Source organism: Colletotrichum graminicola (genome assembly GCF_000149035.1).
Source record: "Colletotrichum graminicola M1.001 genomic scaffold supercont1.7, whole genome shotgun sequence".
In the NCBI taxonomy this organism is placed as follows: Eukaryota; Fungi; Ascomycota; class Sordariomycetes; order Glomerellales; family Glomerellaceae; genus Colletotrichum; species Colletotrichum graminicola.
The window spans coordinates 473,677-492,008 of record NW_007361011.1 but is presented as its reverse complement, the minus strand read 5'-3'; the positions used below and the strand labels follow the sequence as shown (position 1 = coordinate 492,008).

Below are 18,332 nucleotides of genomic sequence, written 5' to 3'. Positions count from 1 at the left end.
AGAAAGCAAACATTTACGGGCCGGCAATCGACAGAGATGAGGTTAAAAACCTTCTCGAGTCAAGGTTTATGCGCATGCAACAAGCCAGAGACGAGACCGCTCGGCCGTCAGGGTCCGCATTGCACCACCATGTGTTTTTCCTTTCCTAGCTCATCTGCGGCAACGGAGGGCAAAGGGGGCCAATTAGCTGTTTACGCCAAATAATTCGCTGTCCATGCCAAGTCTCACAGACCACCCATATTGAGCCGCAGACGAAGCCATCGTGGAACCTGGTGGACGACTCGCGCGGTTCCACCTGGTCCAAAGCCGCCAGTCAAAGATGAGCTAGCCACATAGCCATGCCATGTATGTCAAGGCGCTGCGGGGTAGCCGTCCATATCGCCAAGACTCGGCCGGAAATTTCCAATGTTCGGCAATTCCTTCTCATCCCTTGCCTCACCGGCTTTGATCCGCACCAGCTTGTCCTCGCCCATTATCCCTTCGTAGCGTACCGGTCCCGGCTAGTGTGAAGGACCGAGCAGAACGGACAAGCTTTCGGACCGGCCGTAAACGACCCCATCCGCTTTTCACCGGGCCCAGCGCTTGGCAGATTATGAGCTAGAGAGAGAGAGCCACACCGCAGCTTCATGGCCGTTGACCAAGTGAGACAGGACGGGGAGCAGCATAAAGACGCCACCCGCCCGTCTTTTTCCACCGTCGAGGAGGCACCCGAGCCACCATCATCATCTCCTACCGGCCCTCGCTACGGCTTCTCCCAGTTCTTTGACGGCATCGGTCTCTCCGGCGGTAGCTTCAAGGTCCTCCCCTCCATCCAGCAGGTTGCCCTCTGGTTCCAGGCCGCGAGCATGTCTCTCATCAACGTCGACCTCCACGCCCTGGCGACGGGCGGCGCGGGCTACCTCGCCTCCATCAACGCCGCCAACCTCAGCACGCCCGCCATCTCGCTGCTCTCGTACCAGCCCTCCTTCGTCGACGTCGTCGGCGCCAACGCCACGGCCCGCAAGATCGCCGACCTGGACTGGCAGGCCTTCCACGAGGGCGGCATCTACAACAAGAAGGACAACTCGCTGTACATCTCGTCCAACTACCGCTCCCTCCAAGACAACATCAACATCACCGTCGTCTCCCTCGACGACCTCTCCGTCCGCAGCACCCAGTTCCCGGACCTCGCCGAGGCCAACGGCGGCTCGTCGTACTACCCGCCCGGCGCCGACCAGTCCGCCACGCCGCCGATGCAGGTCTGGTGCGACCAGGGCGACTTCCAGGCCTACTCGAAGCTGCTCGCCGTCGACGTCAACACCAACAAGTCGGAGACGCTCATCATCGGCTTCAACGGCCGCAACTTCAGCGCCGTCAACGACGTGAGGCAGCACCCCGTCACCGGCGACCTCTGGTTCACCGACGCCGAGTACGGCCTGTTCCAGCACTTCCGCGGCGACTCCCAGCTCCCGCGCCAGGTCTACCGCTTCGAGCCCGCCACCGGCCTCGTCCAGGCCGTCGCCGACGACTTCCACCAGCCCAACGGCATCGAGTTCTCCCCGGACTACAAGACGCTCTACGTCTCCGACACGGGCGCCCAGCGCTACGACGCCAACTTCACCCGCCCGGCCACCATCTACGCCTACGACGTCGTCGGCGGCGGCAAGAGGCTCGCCAACAGGCGCCTCTTCGCCTTCGCCGACAACGGCCTCCCCGACGGCGTGCACACCGACACCGACGGCAACGTCTGGGCCGGCTGCGGCGACGGCGTCCACGTCTGGAACCCCGACGGCGTCCTCCTCGGCAAGATCCACGTCGGCGAGACCGCCAACAACTTCGCCTTCGCCCCCGGCAAGGTCTTTGTCTTCTCCAACTACAGGCTCTGGGTCGTCGAGGGGATCAACGCTCTCGGCCGCGAGGTCTGCAAGGACTTTGGCGCCGACAGCGACCCGAGGTGTGCCAAGTAGAGGTTGGCGGCCCGCAGTAGAATTTAGATTAATGTTCATAAATACCCATTTCGATTTTCTGGTTCAAATACTTTCTGCATCCACTGGTTCTTGTGATTGCAACTATTCATTGTTCAGGAATGACAAGGGTCTCTTTTGATCAAAGGCTCGATTGTATATAACCTATGCTTTGTGATATTGGCACTGCCTTTCCAGTAAAACACACCGTTTCCATCTTTTCCATCCCTCATCAACCAACCCACAACCATTTGCTCATCCTTTATCTCATAGTGCCAGGCCTACCCGGTCGTTCCCCAACATGTTTCAAATTTCACCATCCAGCCTAAGCTGGTTCTTGTCGCCAGCAACCTTGCTTGAGACAAACTTTGTATGTGTAAAGGCGCATGATGTCGTGAAGCCTGAGTGCTCCCGTGAACATGGCGCTTGGCGGTCAATCATGTTCCGACAATGCCGCTTGTAGTCTGACTACTGAAGATTTCACTATAGGCTTGTTAACCACAACAACTTTGACATCCGCCATTGCAGCTGGAATTACCTCGGCTGCTGGCAACAGACTTGCCATCCAATTATTCCTCATTAAGGGATTTGAATTGTTCATTGTTCTCATTCCAATTACAAGACCCAAAAAAGCCACCACATCATTATTTGTTAGAACCTGGTTTGTAACAGACGCCTGGCAGGAGATGCCGCATTTGAATGGTCGTGGGTGCCGCAGAAGAGCGCAGAGAGCTGCGAAGGGAACCAGTCCCCAGGGCGAGTTGCCGGTGGACTCAGAAGCTGGGGGCACTTTGAAGAAAACAATGGCTTTGGTTTCGTTGCGGAGGGGCTGTGGGACGCTTAATCATGGCTGTGTGAACAAGGGAGGCCTTCACCGCTTGGATGGCTGCCATTCAGCTGTGTAGCCCTGGTCTGGGCATCAGTTCCTGGCCTTTGTTATGAGATTTGATGTTAAGTCTCACCGTCATAGAAACAGGTCATTTAAACCATCTTGGAGCAGCGCAGCCACCCCATACGAAGTGCTCTTTTTCGGAGTCGCCAACAGAGGCAAGATTGGACTGGGTACTCTGGCTCTCTTCCCCATGTTGGCTGCTGTTCTGGGCATCAGTCTTGGCCTCTGTCATGAGATGTGATATTGAGACTCACCAGCATAGAAACAGGGTATTTAAACCATCTTGTAGCAGCGCAGGCGGCCCATACGAAGTAATCCCTGTCGGAGTCGCCAACAAAGGCAAGAGTGAACTTGCTACTCTGGTTCTGTTCGCTCCGTTGGCTATCCTGGCTGCTTGGAGCATTTTCGAGGAGCAGGAGGCCTTGGACTAGAAGCGGTTGTTTCGAACAGAGCCTGGCCGATGAAGAGGCTGTTGAAGCGAGTGGTGTCCGCGCCGGGACCAACATTCGAGAGGAGAGCCGGAACCACACGGGCGTCGTTGGCCTTGGCGGTTCCCGTGGCTTGAAACTGTTGCTGAGTTTCAAACAAGGTGACATTGGAACGTTATTGGAACGTTGTAAAGTCGAGGGTTCTTCGAACGGTCAGGCTGGTTGCGGGGGAGGAATCAGACTGCCGTTTGGCTTCGTGGGATTGGCCTGGGTCTCGTCAACAGCCGTCTGATTTTTTGAGAGCGACATGGCCCCATTCGCTCTCGAGTATCTCTCGAAACTCGTCTTCCGAGAAGCCAGGGACCATGTCGCCCATGTGTCTGCCTCTGTGTTAGTTACAATCTACTTGCGTCTGATTGCTGTAACTCACGAGGGTGCCCTCCCCCTCCAGCCTCTGTTCGAGTAGAGGGAGGGCCCCAGCCACACCGCCATCGTTGGCCTTGGCGGTTCTTGTGGCTTGAAGCGATTGTTGAATTTGAACAATGTTGTTATTGTAACATTGTTATTGTAACAATGTTGTTGGAACGTTGTTGGAACGTTGGTTGAGGGTTTTTTGAGCTGGGTGAGGAAAGGAACGGAAGTCTAGCAAAGACTGTCAGAACAAAGACCTAAATAGAAAACCGGCAATCTGGTTTGAGGCGGTGAATTGAAAAATCACTAGGGTGAAAGACAGCGTCTCTTCCATTCCCCTCAAAATCTGCAAGGGTGAAGGGTTGGTCAGTTTGCTTACCAAGAGACCATATGAGGCCATCCAAGTTCACACCTCATCCAGTGAATGAAATCAAAGACAGCATAAACCATGGACCTGAGGCTTGGAATTGGAGCGTGGGATGGAGATTCGAGCAGGAGGTGAAGGTTGCAGGTGAGTTGAGAAGTTGTGTTGCCCTCCAATTAGGGCAGAAAAAGGAAAGATGAGAAAAGCTTTTTTTTTCCTTTCCCCCCATTCTTTCCTTTTTGGATAGTTAGTCTGCCGGAAGGAACACAATACATAGGAGCCTGTCAACCTTTTCTCCATGCTCCCCATATGGCTTGCATGAACAGAGTCTTCCATTTCCCTCTTTGGCGAATTTGAATCCAGGCAAATTGCCAGGCTATATCCCAAAGCCCCCAGAAGAACTAAAACCGAAATCAAGAGAAAATACTACAGAGAATAGTCCCAAACCAATGGAATTTCCACAAACCCTTACATCACCTTGTAACTGAGGAAACAGGAAAAGAAGAACAAGTCACCACTCACCACACAGCGGACGCCCTCACATTTCCCAAATATATCTACACTGCCAGGTACTGGGCATCTGTCGTTAAAATGACCTTCCCCGACCACCTGGCAAGGGTCCTTCGTTGGCCATGACAACAACAAGCCCTGGGCCGGTCTTCATCTACGGCACCTTGTATGCAACCCCCCCTCTGACCGTTAACGCTACCCAGACCAAAAAAACTGCACCGTTCAACTGCCCTGCCAAAGTGGAAAAGGTATTGCCCGTCACTCGCTCCACTGCTGCGACTATCCGGCCGCAGTGGAAGGGCGTGGCTCGTCGTCAGACCAGGCGGCGACAAGGTACTTATAGATGCCTGACGAACATGTCTGCACCGAAACATCCCTCAGAACCACGCCTGGGGGTCGAGATAGCGCGCCAGCGTTTGGAGATGGAATTGCCGGTATTTCTACGGTTTGAAACGGACATCCATCACCTGAACTATCATCGGCTCTGGTCGTTTCAGGGACACGTGCCTCTGTGCCGTTAAAGGTTGGCGAAGCCATCAAGAAAAACGCCGCGTCCGCTCCATCCAAGTAGAGGATTCCAGTGAGGGCCATGTCAGTATCTGAGTCGGTAATGAGCGGCGAATACCTGGTGCTATCAGCTTTTTCTGCTGCTGATGTGGCCAAGGCGAAGAGCACATGTTTCCCCGTGCAAGATGTTTCTACTCGTCAACGTCCTCAGCGCAGGTAGACTGTGGCCGCGGATGAAGTCGGCGGCATCACGAGCGATGCTGCAAATAGAATTGTTAAGCTTTGGGCGAGCAGTACAGAGACATCTTTTTCGTTGAGCATCGGCTCAACGTTTGATGCCACCAGTCTGGGTTCCAGTCCTGCATAGTCACTTCACAGGTAAATCCACAACGGCTTTGGTCCTTAGCGTCACAGGATACATTTAACACGTGTATTACCAGTCGGGGGGATGGCCTCCGTCGTCCAAAGTCCGGCGGCCTAGGTGGAAACAAAATCATTGTCCTGCTATGGCGTGGAACTGTGGCCCCGGGCCACGTGATGAGGTTACCTAGATGGTTTGCTTGGGCCCGCGGCATTCAACGCCTCGGGCCGGGGGCTGAGAGCTTCGACTATTCTGTTGCCGGCGGCCATAGCACGCAGAAGAATCTAGTAGAACACCTCTTTCTCCCATGGATGGGTCTCGAGGCCTCCTACCCACGGAGCAGCCTCCAAGGTTCCGGCGCTTTACGGCCAGACCAAATCTGGCTAGTACGAGCATCAAGCTCATCGCACCACCATTGTCTCATCCTCGATCCTCAGCCCCGAGGACTTGGAGGCTGTCTCTCCCGTGCAGGCACACCCGGATCCGAGCAATTAAGTTATGTAATGATGGGGGGGGCTTTTATCTGGGTCCTGGGGTGGACTAAACAGTGGTGGACGGTGGACGGACGCATCCGGGTGTGTGCAAGGACGTGATTTCAGTCCCCTGCAGGGCGGCCATCGATTGTTGGTCCGAACTGGATGGGCAAAACGTCGGGGAGCCCCTTGCCACAGCTCTGGGTATTGCCTGGCACAAATAACTTGAGCCATGCGCCCTCAAAAGGGACAAAGACGATGACATCCAAAGTGACCATCACACCATCCCGTGCGACTCTCAACAGGGAGAATCGAGCCGGATTATGCTGCGCAGGGGAGACGACAACGACGACAACGACGACGACGGCGACGAAGCGCGACGCAATGGCATGCCGGGTGCATCAATATGCGTGCAATACAATTTCTCGCAGACAGTGCCGGCATCCCTGGGCGTACCGATGCATATTAGGCTCTCGAGCGCATCAGATAACGCCCTCGTGACGGTTCATGGTGAACGCGACGTGCTGGCTTGGAGTTTGCGCCGCAACGTGGCGCCTCAGCGCATAGAAATCGACATCGCAATGGACTACGTGACGGGCATCGCAATCTCCCCTCACGGTAGTGGCGTCATCGCGCTCGCATTCCGGCTCGGAACGAGGTACGAGGTGTGGACGTATGACTGGGTAAACCGGACGGGCGAAGCCGTAGCGGCGCCGGGAACCGACTTACATTCCATTCAGTATTCGCCCGACGGTCGCCTGCTTGCATGGATATCAGGCGGGGGCGTCGACATCTGGGAGACGATACTCAACACACACGTGAGAACCCTCCGCGAGAGCATCAAACGAACGAACGGGCTGCCGACGACCAGGTTTGCATTCACGCCCGACTCGTGTCGGATCGCAACCGCTGACTGGTCGGGGCGATTGACGGCCTGGACGGTTGGGTCGTGGTCGTATATCGGTGAATCAAAGCCCAAGAGGGCATGGGATGAGGATGGGCGGGAAGTGGTGCAGCTTGTGGCTTGCAAAGGGCGCGTTATAGTGGTCTCTTGCGAGGTGGGAGAGCCGCAGACATGGAGGCTGACGACATGGTGGCCAGATAACGGCGGTAGGGCATGGTTCGAGATGAAAGGTTGCGCATATGGATGCGTTCCTTGCGATGGCAGATTCGTCGCAACGGTGCAGTTGGACGGGGGGAAACTTCGGATTCGCGACTCAAATAGCGGCGTGTGTCTCGACCAGTCGACGCAGGGCATAGCCAAAGTGGGTAAGTCGCCGTCAGTGATCACAGGTGTGGTGGCATCGGATGGCGAAACTATGGTGACGCAGATTGTCACCGGGAGGACGACAATGTGGCAGTTGGTGGCCACCAGATAGAGCCCAGCGCAACCGACGAACCCGGAGCAACGAGCGAACGAACGAGCGAATGAGTGAATGAACGAATGCAGACAAAGCCAATGCAGCAAAGCCGAGGAAACCCAATAGCGGTGACGGCCGCGGCGGCGGCGGCGTTGTCGAGAAGCATAGAATAGAGGAGGCGGTTGCAGGCTCACTCAATCAGGATCCAATCCGAGAAGCAAACCACAAACAGCAACTCTACTGAGGACAACAGTGTTCGCTGCCTCAATATGAGTCGCACATCTGCACATCAGATCAGCATCCAGAGTAAAACCTCTTCGTTGGAAGGGTGGCCGAGTTGGTTATGGCGCCAGGTTAAGGTCAGCTTAACATCTGTTTCCTGGTGGGGCAACCCGCGCGAGTTCGAGTCTCGTCCCTTTCAGTAACCTTTTGCCGGCCCCCATACAAGTCCCTATTCCTTGTCGTTCAAACTTGTGACGCCCGCCGCCACTACGCCTTTCCCCCCTGTGAATAGTCAGTCTGAATGTGGGACAGGAAGATACAAATAAGGATAAAAAAAAAGAAGGAAAGATACCGAGAATTGGTATCCGTAGAGCGGCCGAGGTAATGGGTCATCGACGGCCCCCCTTGAGTGTGTGGGCTTTCGGATACGAGGAGCCTGTGAGAAGTTTGCATAAGTGGGACCGGAGCCGACAAGGAGCCATTGACCAACCAGCAACGGGGTTTGAGGATGCACAGATGGTACTCTTGCCCCACTCATCCCCGAATATGGGTCCGGCCGTGATGTTGACCTTTGTTCCCCATTCCGCGTGTCCTCCGACCGATTCCTACACTAGTAATGAAGAGCCTCTGTCCACTCACTGTTCAAAGAGGTCGGGAGACGCTAGCGACCCACGCACATGTTACACTCGTTGAAATTGTTGGAATGCGCCATCATTGAACCCGGGCATGGCAACTGGGGACCCATGACCAAAGGAACGCTAGCACAGGGGGGGCTGAGTGCCCTGTAGGTTTGTGCAGCGTACCGAGGAGAGACGTTGGTCCGTTGCGTAGGGCACAGTAAGTTGGCGTATACGAAAGTCGTCTACGGATACTGGCGCCTTTGGTTACTTGTGGTTCTGAGCCTGTGTACATACTCTATATGGGGTACGGGTATCGGACCTTGGCTTACCATTGCTGTTGATTCCTCTCTCTCCATTTTTCTCTTCACAGATGGCCTTGATCGCTGCATTGGCGCCTTATCATCGGTGATAGGAGTCGACTGTATTATGTACTGTCAATGGCCATGTAGTCAACGGCCATGCTGGCTGTTCGTAAGATAAGCAGGCAACAGATAGTACCCCTGGTCTGTCGATGACCCCCCACGCAACATGGCCGCCGCCCCTGGCTGTCTTCACTGACCACAATTTGTGTGTCTACTATGTAAGGCTCCAGGGACCTATCCGTAGACTGAGGCGGAAAGGAGGGTGTGCTTCCCCGAATGCGAACCTCTTTGGCCTGTCGAGAGGCCTTGTGTCCGTTAGGCCGACGAAAGCCCTATCTAGAATAGTGTAGCCAGAGACGCTTCTAGTCTTGTCAGCCATTGCGGTTTTATGGCCTTCATCTCCGCGACAGCAGTACCAGGGGCTATGCGTGATGTCGCTGGGGCACTCCCGGCCCGTCTCTGTCCTCTTGGTCGCCTAATTTTGCGTGCCGCACGCCTATCATTGTGCCTTGCGTGTGCTTCGTCAAGAGTGTCTACTGTACGTGGATCTTGGTCAGTGTTATCGCCGCGTGTCTGGGGATAGAAAGGGTCGGGGAGGGGCTTTCGTGGAGAGACCGGCAATGATCTTTGAAAGAAGGCTGACTAGGTTTAGAGTTTTCTGGGAAACTGCCACGGGATTTTCGGACATGACTAGGGCAACCGAGGCTGCGATTATTGAAGGAAGAGGACGACGAAGAGGATGAGGCCGACAACGACAACGATAACGACGATGATGATCAATGTTTGCAAAAGGTTGAGAGAATGTCGAGGGAGCAGCGACGACGGCAGTGTATTGCCAGAAAGAGCATCGGAGGGAATGCACGATGCGCCCCCGTTCCTTCCTTCCTTCCGCCTTCTCATCGCTTGCCTGAATACGTACCTACCTTACTGTCTCCTTCCCACGATGAACGTCAATATGTACCAACACGTGATGTCCCGTGACCGTGACGATCCATCAGCGCAGACAAGACGACAGCCAGAGGCAGGTTTCCCGATGCTCACGATCCCGTCATCAACAAGGCGTTCGTCCTCCTCTCTCTTTCATCACTATCACCAGCATTACCGTCGCGCTTTTTGCAGTGCACCATTGGCCGTCGTCACCTACCCTCTTTTCTCCCCATTCTCCGCAGTGCCTCTTCCCAACTCCACGTTGCATCCCGTCCTCATCGATAGCTGTCCTGGTCTTGGCGCCTCTATCAACCTTTCTTGCGGATACTCAAGTATGCAAGGAGCGACGGCAGGGTCTCATAACCTACATGTACGTTGCCCTCCCCCTGGCACCTTGCCTGAACCGCCCTGGCCGTCTGCATCCCAATGTATTGCACTGCTGCAAGATAGGAGAATATAAATGCAGATCTTTCTCTACTGTTGTTAGTCCCTCGATATCGTTGGTTGTCGGCACACGGACAAGCTCTCGCTAACTTGTACCCAGCTGCAGCTCACTAGCGCTAACTGTGTGGCAGGACGGGAGCGAAGAATGAGAAACACAGATCCGGATATCCTTGCCGACATCGACGTCGACGGGCGCAAACGCGCACAATACCCGGCCCTATGCAAAACAACCTAATTCGAACGAACCCCTCGTGGTTCCAAATCCCCGTCGTTCCATGCGTACCGACTACAAGACCATATTCGCGTCTGGTTCAGAAAAGTCGTGACACTCTACACTGTAGATGCAACCCTTTCACCGTCTGCCTTCGTCATTCTCACCGCGCTCAGGGCCATCGTCATGGCGCCGCGCCACACCCGCTTGCTTGCTTTCACAACGGCCACGGTGCAACGCGCACCATCCAGCAGCAATACCTATTGGTTGGGGCGCCACCTAGTTGACCATGATGTAAGGCTATCTATCTAGTTTGGTCACCCATCGTAGCCTTTCCCCGGATTCGATACGTATCTACGTATCGGGCGTGTGCCCCTCCCGTTCAGCTGCGAACAAGACAGGGCCCCCCGATCCCCCGAGGGTCTCAGCGGCCAATTGCGCCATCAACATGTTTTCACCACAGTTGGCCGACCCGAAGCGGTGGGACAGCTTCAATATACTGTACCTGTCGCGCGCACGGCGATCGAGGGGGTCGTCGCTGGTCTCTTCCTCTCTCCTTCGCCAAGCTGGGTCAGTTGTTACTCCAGTATGGAAGATCGGCTTGCCGTCACATTTCGCATTCCAATCACGGAATCTTGACTCAGCTACGCTTTCCGAGCCTGGCCACGACCGGCCAATAGTCAGCCACTGACTGCCGTCGACCGCCAGTACACTATATTCGTACACCACCCGCGTTAAACCGGGGCAAGTACGGAGTATCCTTTTACGTACGACTCGGTTTAGCTCCAACCGTGTGAGGCGGATGGGTGGACCATCACCGGAGTCTTCCCTATGACATCAGCACCATTCCAGGACCTCATCCAAATCTCTTGCTTCGGCAACTGGCAGGCCTCACGATCCTAGTGGGCTTGGTTTTTTTTGTCGTCAGGGTATCGTGCCCCCCTGTTCGGGGGCTGAAGTCAGCTTTGGGACCCCTTATGCAACATTGGGGGGCCCCTGTCAGGTATTCCAAAGTTCTCCCATTCCTCCCCGTTGGCTCCTCACCCAAGAGTGCCCACTTGGCTCTATTCTTAACGCTCACTTGCTCCATTTGCGACCGCCAACAATCTCATCCTCCACAACCGTCGGGTTCAAGACGGCAAGACGGGACTAAGAGACTCCACGACTTGCACTGGGCGAATTAACGGTCTGCATCCGCGTGGAGAGCCGGCCGCGCTAGTTGGCAAGTTGCACCCACACCACTACGTCATATCGCCATTGTTGAGCAGGTTGCCGCATGAGGACAGATGGAAGGATGGATATTTTATCTCTCTTTACTTTCTGACGCATCACGGCCCCTGTTGTCCCTCTCATCAAGACCCCGAGTGTGCTAGTTCGTGGGGCTCTGAAGCCTCATCCGATGCCTCATGGCTTAACGGCTTTTCTCGGCGTTGCCCTATATGACCCCGACGGGAGAGAGGGAAAGGGGGGGACAGTACAACGGATTTCGGTGGAACAGCGATCGAAAGAAGTCGTCTCGGGATACCGTGGCATGCCGCTTGCCGAGAGGTTATTGCTCGTTGATTGGCGCCCAATTCCATTGTGGCGGACAGCGCGCATGCGAAAGAAGCGGCCAAGAACACGCGAAGAATCACACCCTCCGACAGTACCTAGTCGGCTCCTTGGGTACTGTGGTCCAGTCAAGGCTCAAGTCTATTTCCCCAGGCTAATCCAGGTCGTGCGATGCACAAACGCGGACAAAGCTCCCAATGATGCGTGGTTCCAAACGACGGATAGTTATTACCTGACAGGGAAAACAAATATGCAATAAGGGACAGGCCATACAGCCAAGCTAGAGCCAGAGTGAGAAAGGTATTGCCGACCTACGTTGGATCGGCATGATGAACTGGCCCCAACATGCTTTGGGCCTGCTTTCGATAGCGCAGGACAAATTACCGCAACCAGGGGCCGTACGCACGCTCTCTTACAGGTTGGACGAAGAGGCCGGTCTTGGCACTACATCCAGTTTCAATACGGATACCTACCAAAGCACATGCCTACCTTTCCAGCTCACTCTCGGCCGCTGATCGTGTCGCGTGCTGCCGCGGCATTCTGCGTCGTCTTGTCACTACAATGCCGCAGGGCGAAGTCTGCAAGCGAGAAGAGCCATCTCATCCGCGCTTGCTGGCCTGGCCTGGCTGGTGCTATGCTCGGCAAGTCTTTATCAGCACAGGCTATTGGCGGCAAAGGATTGCTGTGGGCACCAGTCGAATCCACCGGGCACCCCAGGTCAGATAGGAGTCCAACAAAGAGAGAGGCTCGAGATAAACAGCAAGTTGAGGGAACCTGCGCTAAAACTCTGTCAACCCGCCGCACCCACGCCCGACAGCAGCAGCTAGCCCACTGCATACATCCAGATACAGGGAACAGCACTGATAGGACAAGAAGTGCCAACGCTGACGACAGGGGCCGAGATGGGGGGCAAAGGAGGGCATGGACATGGGTATGGAGCGAGGGGGGGGGGGGGGGGGGGGGAGTGTCGAAGACATTCAAGGTACTCTTTTGAGGAGGCCCCGCAGCCCACGTTGTCATCCAATGAGGTGGATGTCATTCTGGTCATCCCCGGCGAACGCGACACCAAACAGAACGAGAAGAAAGTTGGACGGACAGTGAGGACTGCATCAACTCAATCGAGTCCTTCCCTGCCGCCTTCCGACTGCTTGTCTGGCTGTCAGTCTACGGCAGCCTGTCCGGCTCGTCCCTCAATTGTTGACCCTTGCCAGATTTTTGCCTCTCTTTTTTTTTTTCCCTGCTTTCTTTTAAATCCTGCATCTTCCCATTTCCTCGGCACTGGAATCCTTCAGTCGAATCACACACCAGGACGGTCCTCCTTCAGATTGAACTTCCAATCTTCCCCCCGGCTTTCCAACGACACACAAGGCATTACCGTCCCTATGTCACTTGGATACGTCGTCTCATCATTTTAACCTTCCCCCCTCCCCCACTCCCTTCTGTCGCTACTGTCGTCCTCAAGTCCCATTTTGACTTGAGACTTGCTCTTTGACAGACAGTCGATAAAAGCCGACGATTACGAAGGGCTTCTCTTTATAAGTTCTCAATCATGGCGCAGGTGGTCTCTCAAGATCCCGGTGCTCGCGAGCACGATGCCGGCTTCGGTGTCAAGGGCGACATTAAGGATGGCTTCGCTACTCGCCCCTCCCGCTCTGACGATGGCGGCGCCGACAACATGCTGGAGCAGCTTGGTTACAAGCCCGAGCTTGAGCGCAGCCGTTCGACGCTGCAGGTCGCCTTCATGTCCTTCGTCCTCGCTTCCATTCCCTACGGTCTGGCCACGACCCTGCTGTACCCCTTGGCTGGCGGCGGCCCCGTAAACATCATTTGGGGTTGGCTCGGCGTGTCTTTGATCATCATCTGTGTCGCTGCTTCGCTTGGTGAAATCACCAGTGTCTACCCCACTGCCGGAGGTACTTACCGACTCTCCCTTGCCCGTCACGCCCGCCTTGCGGCTCCCGACCCGGTCCCGATATATATATCCTGGCACGCTCCGGTGTGCCTCTGCCGGACTCGACGCTGACCGTTCAAAACAGGTGTTTACTACCAGGCCTTCATGCTTGCCTCGCCCAAGTACCGCCGTGTGGCCAGCTGGATTTGCGGCTGGCTCTACGTTGTGGGGAACATTACCATCACTCTCGCCGTGAACTTTGGAACTGCCCTCTTCTTCGTTGCATGCATCAACGTTTTCGAGTCGGCGCCTGGTGTCGGCGTCCTCGCTGGCGATCCGTACCAGGTGTTCCTCATCTTCCTGGGCCTGACTTTCCTCTGCAACGCGGTGTCCTCGCTCGGCAATAAGTGGCTCCCCCTGCTTGATGTAAGAATGACTTTCGGTTTTGTCTCTCGTGGGATAATGTGAGGGATCGTGCTAAAATGTTTTTGTGTGACACAGACCGCCGCCATCTTCTGGACATTTGCTGGTCTGTTGGCCATTGTCATTGCCGTGCTCGTTGTCGCCAAGAACGGCCGCCATGACGCTACGTACGTATTCACGCACTTCGAAGCCAACTCGGGATGGACGCCTGGGTGGTCTTTCATGGTCGGTCTGCTCCACGCCGGATACGCCACTTCGTCCACCGGCATGATTATCTCGTAAGCTTGGCCCAACGCGATGAATGGATTGAAGGACGTCCCACGGATGCTAACCCAGGCAATGCAGCATGTGCGAGGAGGTTAAGAAGCCCGCGACCCAGGTCCCTAAGGCGCTCGTCCTGACCGTCATCCTCAACACTGTGGCCGGTCTGCTTTTCCTCATCCCCCTCGTCTTCGTTCTCCCGGACATCACCTACCTCATCAGCTTGGCCAACGGCCAGCCCGTTCCCGCCATTGTCAAGGACGCCATGGGCACCTCGGGCGGCGCCTTTGGGCTTCTCTTCCCGCTCATGGTTCTCGCCATCCTTTGCGGCATCGGCTGCACCACCGCTGCATCCCGGTGCACCTGGGCCTTCGCCCGTGACGGTGCCATTCCCGGTTCCCGTTGGTGGAAGGAGGTCCACCCCAAGCTGGACGTGCCTCTGAACGCCATGATGCTCAGCATGGCTATCCAGATCATCCTCGGTCTCATCTACTTCGGCTCCAGCGCGGCCTTCAACGCCTTTTCCGGTGTTGGCGTCATCTCCCTCACCGCCTCGTACGCCATGCCCATCGCCATCAGCCTCTTTGACGGCCGCAGCCACTTGGTCGGAAGCCCCTTCAATCTGGGCAAGTTTGGTGTCGCCGCCAACGTCATTGCTCTCGGTAAGTGAAATCTGCGCGCCGCTTGCCTCTGATACCATGAAGCTAACGCTCTGGCAGCTTGGTCCGCGCTTGCTATGCCTCTGTTCTGCATGCCGGTGTTTGTTCCCGTTACCGCCGCGACGGTAAACTACGCCCCCGTTGTATTTGTCGCTGCTTGCCTCATCTCCGGTGGATGGTACATTGCTTGGGGCAAGAAGAACTACGCCGGCCCCCCGACCCAGGAGGCTGCTGCCTTTTAAGCTTTCTCACTCGCACAAAGACGCTCGAAGAAGCCTGCTACACCAGAAGGTTTTTCAAAGGCTAGAATGCCCTTGAGTTGTTTAGCTTCGCTCGGGCCAGACTCATTCGGAGTATCAGCAAGGATTCAACATAGCCGTACACACACGACTGCATGGGCCTCCCTTCACACTTGGAAACAGTGACACGAGTACCTCATGGCTTGTCTGTTATACAGGACGGCGCTCGCGGACCATGGGCGCATGTGGCAAGGCTTTCAAAAAAAAGAAGGAAAGGGTGGAAGGCAGTTGTACATACAAATGATACCCCAGTGCTCAAATTTACTTGTTTAAAACGATGCAATACTGTTGCTTATCACCAAGATCGAAACATTGCTCCAGAACCGACACAGCCTAACCGATGTCCCGATGGAGCAATCGAATCAATTCCCAGCAGCCTCATAGCCCTCAGAGCCAACTTCCTGTAGTGCATTAGGATAGCCAGCCCTTTCAAATCCCAATGTTGCCGGGCGAAACCCGTTGGAATAATGACCATGTCTAGCATCGTCCTATATGATGGAGGGAGAGTCTTGCAGCCCGGCATTGAACTACGGCCCCCCGGCGACGGCCGACCGCCTCAAACGGGGCGGAGATCGGGGTGAACGGAACTTGTCCGGTCACGGCCGGTTCTGCAAGCTACTGACTGGCACACACCTTGGCTGGCTTGGCCGAGTCCAATCAATCGAGGAAGACCCCTCCTTTCTAACAGCAGAAAGGCCCAGGTGTCCACTCACACACATAGGGGAGAGGGGCTGTGCTGGGCTTTGCCAATAGCCTTCCCCCCCCCCCCCCCCTTATTCTTTTTCCCTTTGTGTGTCCTACCGCCCACAGGACTGGTCCCTAGATAACCGGACCCAAGGAACAGAACATAGATGTTGCAACTGGGACCCCTTAGACGTGGCGATTCTGAAAGGGGAGGGAGGGGGATCGATGACGTCTTCCGTTGCCCTTCTGGAAGGTTTCTGTTTCTGGAACGTCATCCACGCAATGGAGACCGATTGGCCAGCTCCGTAGGGCTGATGCGTTCACCCATAGTGGTGGCCTGGTAATACTCGGACAAGGGGCAAAGTGTTGGCGGATGACGCGAAAAAGATCAATTCACCAAGCCAGTGAGTGATGACGCTTGGTGGAAAGGACCGGAAGCCCCTTTTATCATCAGCAACACGCTGCTGTGCTCGGATAAGCTGCTGGGTCCCAGGATGTCTGGATTTTCAACCCTTTTTCGCGGTAATCAGCGAAACAGTGCGAAGCTACTGGCAGGATGCGGGCAAAGATCACACAGCCCGTACGTCTCCCCAAGCTTTTTCTGAGCAGCCTTGAGTTGAAGCTGTAAGAGAGTCTGGCGGCCCTAGCCCCGTCGGGCCGCGCGTCCCACTCCAGCGTCAAGCCGAACTCATGCTCGAACGTCTGGGTCCGCGTGCAGTTGCACAGCGGCCGTGGCGCGACGTTCTGACTGAGTATCTATCTGGCCTTGTCGTCTTGGTTGGAGTTAACCGTTAGGCCGTTGTCGTACATGCAGTTCCCGTTGCCGAACTTGGCACACTTATACCACCGGTTCCCTCGACGGACTCGGCGGCGAAGAACCCAGGTGATCCAACAGTTGGTGCAGCCGGTCCGGTGCCAGAGGGCCCAGGAGGGTTCGTGGGTTCTTACAAAGAGCGATAGCAAGGATTCAATGTATTTCTAAAGAGACCATTACTCGTTGCTAATCTACCGTACCAACTGGTGCAGGCAAACCTACCGGGCAAAGAAGCAAGATCAAGGCGTCCGCCTCCCTAGCATCGCAACAAACTGACCTCAAGCCTTTGAGTCCTTGGTGATCGAAAGAACAGAATCGCACCTCAGTAATCATGGGCTCCGACGGGGGCATCTGCGCAACTCTGCCACCACTGGCCTCGTCTGTGTTGAGACAACGCACGGTGTCGTAGCCGCAGTCCTGGTTCGGCTCCAGCATATGGAAACTGAGAACCCGAGTGAAGGTGGCATTCGAGAGGATAGATCTTGCCTTGACCAGAAATCCATACGCGAGGGCTAGAAGCTTTCCCTCGGCTTGGTGAATGACGAGACCGCATGCGCCGCCATGGAAGCTGCCGGTCGAGAGCATTTCAGTCGTAAAGTCGAAAACTCCCCAGTAGGAACCAAAAGCTGACCAGAGCTGTTGGATGTTGTTCCTGTCCTGAGGATGAACCAGACCAAGAAGAGGCTGACTTGCCTTGACACGATGCTGTTGTAATTGTCACTGAGCATTCTTGGGGCATAGACATCAATGTATTTTGCAAATCCCTACCAGATGGGGAGTTTTTCAGTGACAGAATTCCTACACACCATGCCCTTGGTGTCTCCAAGGGGAACAGTTGTGAATGTCACAAGAGGGTAGACATCCTTGACGACTGTGGCAAGCGTCTCGACGTGATTAGCCAAGTGACAAATCCTGAAGACCTCCTCTGCGCAGTCTAGGTTTGATCCAAACATTTCCCAATTATATACATCTATCGCAGGAGGCTCATGCATGTGTGGCGGATGCCGTTAGCCACACCACGTGCCATGTCACATGGACGAGCTCGAGGGCCCCCTTTATATGGGCCCTCCACCCGTGGGATTCTTCTTCCTACAATACAAGTCTTTTCTTCATTCATTCGTATGACCCTATCTGCTGTGTGCTCTAGCTCGTGAGAATATCCTTTGTTGTGGGTCATCAAGTAGCCAGCTTGCTTGAGGTAGTCGACGAATGCCTGGGACACATTTGCCCCGATGGCTGCGTTTACAGCTGTTGAGGAGTCCTGGAAATCCTTTCCGAGACCGCTCTGGCCTCCAACTTGGACCATAAGGATGGTCTGCTGGTCTTTGTCGCTCTGGCCGATGTGCTCCATGAGCGCCCGAAAGGCCTTTTGGTTTGAGTTGGCAAGCTCCGAGCCGGACAATGAAGGGCAGTTGGTTAGGTGGACCGTCTTTCCCATGGCGTCATCCCCATCATTGCAGACGTCTTCGCAGCGCTTTAATTTGGAGGAGCACTTGCTGTCAAGTGTGGCCCAGGTTGGGGCGTAGGTTAAAAGGTCTGTTGTAGGTAATGTTAGCACATCCACCCCAACAGTACGAGGAGAAAGCAAGGATTGAAAACGGGAGGGATTCGTTCTCAGAAGGGTTTTAGTATGAGGCTGAGGATGCGAAGAGGGATGGGAAGGAGGATGATAAGGACATCATGAGAAGATCTGTGTTTGTTCCCGTTGTCTTCA

General features: G+C 55.2%; 4 protein-coding genes and 1 non-coding gene across 5 annotated transcripts; 4 read left to right on the top strand and 1 right to left on the bottom strand.

Annotated features, from left to right (window-relative positions):
• Positions 1-626: 626 nt before the first annotated feature.
• On the top strand, positions 627-1,946 carry GLRG_01809 (SMP-30/Gluconolaconase/LRE-like region; the record flags this gene model as incomplete). Its single annotated transcript, XM_008093143.1, has 1 exon — positions 627-1,946. One exon carries the CDS (start codon positions 627-629, stop codon positions 1,944-1,946), a length of 1,320 nt encoding a protein of 439 aa, XP_008091334.1.
• A 4,266-nt stretch (positions 1,947-6,212) lies between these two features.
• GLRG_01808 (uncharacterized protein) lies at positions 6,213-7,321 on the top strand (the record flags this gene model as incomplete). The annotated part of the gene is made up of 2 exons (XM_008093142.1): positions 6,213-7,158; positions 7,221-7,321. 2 exons carry the CDS (start codon positions 6,213-6,215, stop codon positions 7,319-7,321), a joined length of 1,047 nt encoding a protein of 348 aa, XP_008091333.1.
• A 251-nt stretch (positions 7,322-7,572) lies between these two features.
• Positions 7,573-7,671, top strand: GLRG_13059. The gene has a single exon. It is a non-coding gene; the product is annotated as a tRNA-Leu (tRNA).
• A 5,465-nt stretch (positions 7,672-13,136) lies between these two features.
• On the top strand, positions 13,137-15,063 carry GLRG_01807 (amino acid permease; the record flags this gene model as incomplete). The annotated part of the gene is made up of 5 exons (XM_008093141.1): positions 13,137-13,500; positions 13,624-13,904; positions 13,980-14,179; positions 14,247-14,824; positions 14,882-15,063. 5 exons carry the CDS (start codon positions 13,137-13,139, stop codon positions 15,061-15,063), a joined length of 1,605 nt encoding a protein of 534 aa, XP_008091332.1.
• A 1,497-nt stretch (positions 15,064-16,560) lies between these two features.
• GLRG_01806 (uncharacterized protein) lies at positions 16,561-18,056 on the bottom strand (the record flags this gene model as incomplete). The annotated part of the gene is made up of 4 exons (XM_008093140.1): positions 16,561-16,782; positions 16,940-17,323; positions 17,425-17,502; positions 17,712-18,056. The coding sequence occupies 4 exons, from the start codon at positions 18,054-18,056 to the stop codon at positions 16,561-16,563; spliced, it is 1,029 nt and encodes a 342-aa protein (XP_008091331.1).
• Between the last annotated feature and the right edge of the window lie 276 nt (positions 18,057-18,332).